General features: G+C 38.3%; 1 protein-coding gene across 1 annotated transcript in view; it reads right to left on the bottom strand.

The window, feature by feature from the left end:
• Window positions 1-1,401: 1,401 nt before the first annotated feature.
• The window catches only part of Emb (embigin), a 39,747-nt gene continuing 33,080 nt past the window's right edge, over window positions 1,402-8,068 (bottom strand). Inside the window, 3 exon segments of the mRNA XM_090331962.1 lie at window positions 1,402-2,288; window positions 4,937-4,991; window positions 7,508-7,541. Coding sequence (XP_090188088.1) covers window positions 2,256-2,288; window positions 4,937-4,991; window positions 7,508-7,541 — 122 coding nt within the window. The 3' untranslated portion in view covers window positions 1,402-2,255.

Below are 8,068 nucleotides of genomic sequence, written 5' to 3'. Positions count from 1 at the left end.
CTTCTGGCATTTTCTCTTTCTGTATTACTAAAGAATAGAACTCAGGGCTTCATGCATGTTAGGCAAGCACTCTACCACTGAGCCACCTTCCCAGCCCAATTCTGTTTTATAAAGACTTGAGCAGTAATGTCATTGATGGAGTGACAAGTGAGGTTGACTGAGAAAATCAAGACCTTAGGTCTTAGGTGTTTTAGACAAGGTGAATCTGGTTGGGGAGAAAATAAGAAGAAGGGGAAGATTCATGGCCACAAAATACCCTAACACCTTTTAAGTTTATGCCTTCATGAAATGTTAGGAAAACAGAAAGACTATATGCAATAAAACTTCATCAGCTGGAAAGATTTATGGAATGTCCAAGATGTAAATATACACCTTACCCTAGCTTTCTCTGCTATTTTGTAGCTTGATTTGCAGTCAGTTCACAACCAGCTTTTAGGTAACCCACTGATCATCTGAACGTTTTTGTTAATGGAAGCACTCATTTTTAATCAAACAGTGGCAAAGTAATTTTCCAGAAGTCCTGTACATAACTTGTCTTTTCTGGAAAAAAAATAAATAGCAAAAATTGCTACTTAAAATTTCAAATTACTCCATAAATATCTCAGGCTATTTTATCTTAGGGGCAGCAGCTCCTTGTGCTTGAGAACTATTTTAACCTAAACAGTGGATGATAGTAAAACACATGGGCGTATATGCAGATGAGGTGCATGTTGCTTGGTTTTGTTTATATTCTGCCTCAGATATATATAAATGAGCTGCATGTTATTTGGGGCTGTGTATATATACTCAGTCACAGATATATGTAAATGAATTCAATGTTTGGGACTGATATACTCAGTCAGACATATGCAAATAATCTGCATGTTATTAACGGTTGTGTATATACCCAATCACAGATATACTGATTTGAATGAGACATATTCAAAATCAGATGAGAATATTCCCACTGAATTGAAATCATTCAGATGAATTTTTCTAAATGCCATCATATCTCCCCAGATGATTTTGGGAAGTGAATAATGAACTAAATTGAAGCAACTGCATCGCTCTGAGACCAAGAATAAAATGATGTCTACCACAAAGGGAGTGATCTAGATAAATAGAATGTGTATAGGTAATTAGCATGGCTTCTTACAACCAAACACTTGTTTTTATAAGATGACTTATGATGTACTCTGTCTCAGCAACAAAACGATAAACAGCTTCCATAAAACAATCTCCTTTGTATCATTTCTCCTAGTAACACTGGACACATGAAGTAGAACTTCTATGATGGATTTGCTCTCAGATCATTGAGATCATCCTCAGTAGCATACCTGAGATCCCAGAACCACGAGGTCCGATTCCCAGTCTTCTGACACACCATTTTAATATTTCATGTAAAGCCACTGACAACATTACTTGTCCTTTCAGAGTTTATTTGATTTGGTAATAGCTACATAATAGAACATTTCCATTTTATATGCAATAGAAACTAATCATCTCATTTGTGAAGATAAATGTAAGGCATTTTGAACAAAAATAAAAGAAATACTTTGGTATTTCTGGATTTCAGTCAAAAAGAATTATTATTAAAAAAGCACTAACAAAGCATTTTTATATGGTCTAACTGGCCACGGATTCCCCCAACGAGGTATCCAATCAAATACACCAGGAAGCCAGGAACCACTGAAGCATTCCAGGATGCAATGCTTCGTTCAACACCACATGGATATGAAGAAATCCCAAGTGGGACTTTGCAAATCACACACACACACACACACTCACACTCACACACACACACCATCATTCTACGTTAAGACTAAGGAGCACTTTGGCTTGGTGTGAAAAGCAGTGGAAAAGCATAGAATAAACTTGTAGTGATCTGTTTTGTAGTGACAACGCTCCGGGCAAACGCAGGTTTTATTCCCACATCTTCCCTCTTATTTACAGGTTGAAAGTCTGTCATCCAGTAAAGTCACCACCATTAACAAAAGCACAAAGCATCCACTCCCAGGAAGACACAAGTATTTAGGACCAAAGAGGATCACTAATCATCCCCGGTTGCATCTCATAACACAATGGAGACCAAGAGCTTGCTTTAATGTAAAATAAATTACAAAATGAATCTTCCCATCGGAGCCAGCACGTGTTTATGAAATTTCTGTGATGCATGTGGAATAAGCTTTTTGTCTTCAAAAACCAAAAATAAAAACTCCATGGCTTTCAAAAGCAAAGACAAATGAAGCTGAGATACATCTTCCCCAGAAAGCTGTTCAGAGTTTCTCCATTCTTTGGTCCACAGATTCCTGAGTTATAGAGCACATAATTAAATATGATCAGTTTCCATATTATTTTATAAAATACAACTTACATTAAAAAAATAAAAGCTTGGGGCTGGGAGCGTGGCTTAATGGTAAAGGGCTTGCCTACCATCCATGAAGCCCTAGGTACAATTCCCTGGTACCACATACACAGAAAAAGACGCAAGTGATGCTGTGGCTCAAGTGGTAGAGTGCTAGCCTTGAGGAAGCCCAAGGACAGCGCCCAGGGCATGAGTTCAAGCCCCAGGACTGGAAAAACAAACCAACAAACAAACAAACCTTATCCCATTAGGCAAACCAAACAATGCTGGGAAATGCTGGTTACAATATACTGCCCATACCAAAAACTCTAACATAGATAAACTAGGATCACTAAAGAAAATTAGTCATTAAAAATTAGTTTATCGGGGCCTGGAGTTTGGCCTAGTGGTAGAGTACATGCCTAGTATGCCTAGTGTGTATAAAAACCCAGGTTCGATTCCTCCGTACCACATACATAAAAAAAAAAAAAAAGCTGGACATGGTGCTGTAACTCAAGTGACAGAGCACTAGCTTTGAGAAATTCCAAGGACAGTGCCCAGGCCCTGAGTTCAAGCCCTATGACTGGCAAAAAAATTTTATAGTACCAAATAATCATATATGCATAATATAACATAATACATAATAATATGGAAATAAACTATGTGATAATATGGGTATATATGTATATATGTATAGTGTGGGAATAAAGTAACAGAACAACATAGGAATAAAAAGCCACACAAAAAAATATTAAAGAAAAAATTAGTCTAAGTGATTAAAGAAAAAAAGCAAACATATAGTACAGTGGTGGTACAAGCCTATAAACTCAGCTCTCAAGAGGCCAAGGAAGAAAGAATTAAAGTTCAAAAATAGCCTTGTCTACATAGCAAACTTCCTACCCTAAAAAAAAAAATACGGAAAAGCTAAATATGTTGACAAGCAAAAAGGAAGAGGGGAGGAGGAGATGAGGGGGAAGAAAAGCCAGGGAAGAAGGGTAAAAGTGAGGAGGAAAAAAAGGAGGGGCGAAGAAGGGTTGGGGGAAAAGAAGAAAGGAAAAGACCCTATGGTTGATTTACATTGGTTGCTATCTATTTTCTTGGAAGGAATGCAATTCAATTTTCTAATTTTTTTTTTTTTTTTTTTTGCCAGTCCTGGGCTTGAGCTCAGGGTCTGAGCACTGTCCTTGGACTTTCTCAAGGCTAGAGCTCTACCCCTTGAGCCTCAGCACCACTTCCGGCTTTTTTCTATGTATGTGGTACCAAGGAATCGAACCCGGGTCTTCATGCATGCTAGGCAAGCACTTTAACCACTAGGCCAAACTCCCGGCCCCTGCAATTCAATTTTCTATCACTATATATTCTTCTGTAAAAGTATAAGTATATTGAAGCACTCAACCAATGACTAAGTCTTTTATGAAACTTTTTTTCATATATTTTTATTATAATTAATAAAAGGGTTACATTATATTCACCAGATAGAAGGTGCATTACTTCACAAACATTGATACCCTTTCTCATGTCTTGGTCCCCATTTCCCACCCCCCACTCCCACCCCTCATCTTGTTTTCCCCTCTTCTCTATCCAATTTCAAATATCCAAATAAGCATATACAATATATCGATAATAAGGTAAAATACTGCAATGATATGAGATAACCAAGAGACAGCAAAAGTGATGAGAAATAACATAGTACATTAAGGACAACAATCACTCATTATATGGCTTTTGTTTCTATATTCTGGAGGTCCTTTCATTTAGTGTCATACTATCTTGCCTTATGTATCTAGGTTTTGCTCTATTGTAAATCTCTGCTAGGAGAGGCCAAGGTTTCTATTGGTTATGACAAATGAGGGACACTATTAGCCTATGTTCCTTTGAGTCTGGCTTACTTCACTTAATATGATTTTTTTTTTTTTTTTTTTTTGCCAGTCCTGGGCTTTAGCTCAGGGCCTGAGCACTGTCTTTGGACTTTCTCAAGGTTAGAGCTCTACCACTTGAGCCTCAGCACCACTTCCAGCTTTTTTCTATGTATGTGGTACCAAGGAATCAAACCCGGGTCTTCGTGCATGCTAGGCAAGCACTCTACCACTAGGCCAAACTCCTGGCCCCTTAATATGATTTTTCCTAAGTCTTTCCATTTGCTTACAAATGGGGCGATGTCATTCTTTCTGTCAGCAGCATAGAATTCCATTGTGTATAAATACTACACCTTGTTGATTCACTCATCAACTGAGGGGCATCTGGGTTGGTTCCATATCTTTGCTATGGTAAATAGTGCTACAATGAACACTGTTGTGCTAGTGGATTTAGTATGTCATTGTATAAAACTTTTTTTAAGTAGTGATAGATAGCCAAGATAGCCAAGCCAGGTATGGCAATGCATATTTACAATCTCAGTACTTGCAAAGCTAAGGCAGGAGAATCATAAGCTCAAGGCCAATGTGGACTCCATACCAAGACTAGATTTCTTTCTTTCATTACCTTTAAGTAGTTGCACAAAGGAGTCACCATTCAACAAAGCAGTTTATGAATACAAAGCACCTTAAGCCATTGTATACTGAATCTTTACATATTCTAGATCTTTCACTTGGACTATATTTGAAAGTAACTTACAGTTTTTCTGAGCCTGGATGCTTTATTTTCTATACCATTGCTATCATCCGATTTCCTGTGAGGAAAACAAAGAAGAAAATCACCATATGGTCCCAGTGCATAAATTAAGTCAGTACTCCATCTGTACCATGGCTATCAGGATAAATTTCAAATAGCAACACAGCCAGATCTATTTCCTCCTAAGTCAAAATGTTGATTTCCTTTTATTTTTTTTGGATTGTTTGGAGGAACTGTTACCCACCCCCCCACACACATGACAGTGACAAAGACTTGTTAATCTTTTACCAAAGAGGAAGAGCAGGAGCAGGGGCCTGAGCAGGGGTATCAATGTGTGAGAAGCAATGCCTCTACAATTTGGCGAATAAAACTGTAACCCCACTATACATTACAATTAAAAAAAAAGCAATCGTTAACAAAATTGCAAGAGACAAGTGTCATACAGTGGTGTTGATTGCATTTACCAAGAGGTAAAATATGGTTCTTTCCCCAAAATGCTTTACAACAAGCTACCAATTCATAGAACCGACAAGGCTAGGTATTGCATAATCAATGTCATGAATATTTGAGCTGCAAGAGGCACTCCTAAAGCAACTAGAAGCAGATAGTAAATGTAACCAACCAACCAGTAATGTCAGAATTACAGAAATGGAGAGTGTGGACTACTTAAAGGGGGTGGTTTCCTTTGTTACGTTGCACAATATTATTTTTAATTGTATTTTTTTTGCCAGTCTTGGGAATTGAACTCAGGGCCTGGGCACTGTCCTTGGGCTTTCTCAAGGCTACAGCTCTACCACTTGAGCCACAGCACCAGTTCTGGCTTTTTTCTATGTATGTGGTGCCAAGGAATTGAACCCAGGGCCTCGTGGATGCTAGGCAACCACTCTACCAATAGGCTAAACTCCTGGCTCCTTTAATTGTATTTTTTAACTAGAAATTTCTCTGGATCATTTTTCTAAAAGGATCACTGTAGAAAGTTGCTAAAAATGAATTTATTACTCTCTACTAAGCAAAAGTCACTGAAAGAACATGAAAGGAGGTACTTTCAGTAGTCCCTGTGGTGTGGTAGCAGATGAAGAACATGATGTACATTATGTTCTGTATGGACTTTGTTCTATGTTAGGAATCAATGTAGAACAAAAAAATAAAGTTCATTCTTTGGAATAGAGATTAAGTCATTTTGACAATGAGCCTAGAAAGGGGGAAAAAACATTGACTAGGACAGGTGCATAAATGCAAATTAAATTATATAAAGCTCAGGGCCCATGACAGTCCTGGCAGCTTCCTTTCAGACTGTGCCATGACTGGAAGAGTTTAGAGATGTGGGAGCGCTAGGGAACAGAACCAGGTCAACGTTTTGTCAAGTAAATGAATGGCTGTCACACTTCTCATGATGAAGATAAGAAAGAAGGTCAGTATGTGCTAATAGGAAGAAAAAAAAAAAGATTCGAAGTTCAGGTCAAATGTTTAATTTTTCCAGGAACAGATCGGATCTTCCAAACTCTCTTTCTCCCACAAGAATCTCCAACAACTCTGTTCTCACCTTCCTGGCTTTATGAAAACCCTAAATTAATCATTTTGATCCCTCAACTTGAAAGCATATATCTTATTGGCTTATTTTTTGTCTACTTTACATAAACTGAGTCAAAGCACCCATTTGAATCATGCCTCTGTATCTGAAGGACAGCTACTTGGTTCAATCCAGTTATTAAACATGACCGTGGTTCATAACCATAGGGTGCTGGTGTAGCGTCCTGTGACTTCCAGAGATGCTTGGCCAGTCCACACTTCTCAGGTTCCTCACTGCTACCTTAGTCTGGTTCACAGCCACAGGCAACTACACAGACATTCACCCCTTCTGGTGTGCCTGTTTTCCACCTTAGAGGAAGAGAAGTTCCCAACATATCTCAAAACAAACTGCCTTCTGGGGATGCTCCTCCCAGCCTTCTTATTATGCCCACATCTGGGGATTTTTTTCCCTAGCCCCCAGCTTCCTTATACCACATCTGCAGCCTGAATGGGAACTCCAGACAGTTGTTCTTAGTGTGATGCACAGACCATCAGAACCACTAGTGGACCTTCACAAGAAATAGATGCCCAGGTCCCACCTTGGAGCCGATAATCTGGGGGCCCAGGCAGGCCTTAGGAACATTTCAAAAGCCTCCTTAGTAATTCCAAAATACAGCCAAAGGTGAGAATCAATACATAATACCTCTTTATATTTACTGAACATTTTCTTTGTATCTAAATCTGTTCTGAACATATATATACATATATATATAATCCATATACATATATATTTAGATATATTGATATGACATCATTAATACAGCAGATAGATATCATAAATATTACCATGAAACCTTTGCAGAGGAGAAAACTGAAGCAGAAAGAAGTAAGAACAGTAATAGAGTCTGCATAGGCGGACACATTACTATGGTCAAAGCCACTAGCACAGGCAGGTGTACAGTATAACATACATGCCTGTGCTTTTAAGTATAAAAATCACATTTCCCAATTCCTTTGTAGTTGGCTTAAAAGAAAATTCCTCTGTTAAATGAAAATAATACTTACAGCTGTTCAATCTGTTCAAATTCTTTCCCATCATCTGTGCAACAAAAGAAGTTGACAATTAAGCACGATTGATTCTTGTTTATAAGACATACACATTCAATCTGGCTCCTAAGTGATAAGTGCACTTCCTCTTGGAAGGAAAAAAAGACAGGCAACCAGAGATACTGCACCTCCTTCTCACCGGCTAGACTTTCCCTGCACTGCCTTGGACTTAGCACCTAGGACTTTTTAAACATATGATTGATTGAATAGTCTGCCATTTCAGGTGCTACAAATTTACAAATTCATACTGGGTGAGGTGGTTTAGGCTGTAATCTCAGCTACCTGGGAAATGGAAATGGTGTGAGGCCAAAAAGTTCATGAGATTCCAATCTCAGTAATCAAGACAAGTGTGATGGGACAAGTCCGTAATTCAAAGCTAGGCCGTGAAGAACCAAAAGATCTTGTCAGAACCCTAGGTGTGGCTAAAGTAGCAGAGCACTTATTAGAGGTCCTGCTTTCAAACTCTTAATTACCAATACCTTTGGGCTGAATTATCTAGATGAAATTTACTTTGTATCC

This window comes from Megascapheus bottae, chromosome 4 (assembly GCF_031878675.1).
Source record: "Megascapheus bottae isolate mThoBot1 chromosome 4, mThoBot2.hap1, whole genome shotgun sequence".
In the NCBI taxonomy this organism is placed as follows: domain Eukaryota; kingdom Metazoa; phylum Chordata; class Mammalia; order Rodentia; family Geomyidae; genus Megascapheus; species Megascapheus bottae.
This window is presented reverse-complemented; position numbering and strand designations above follow the sequence as displayed.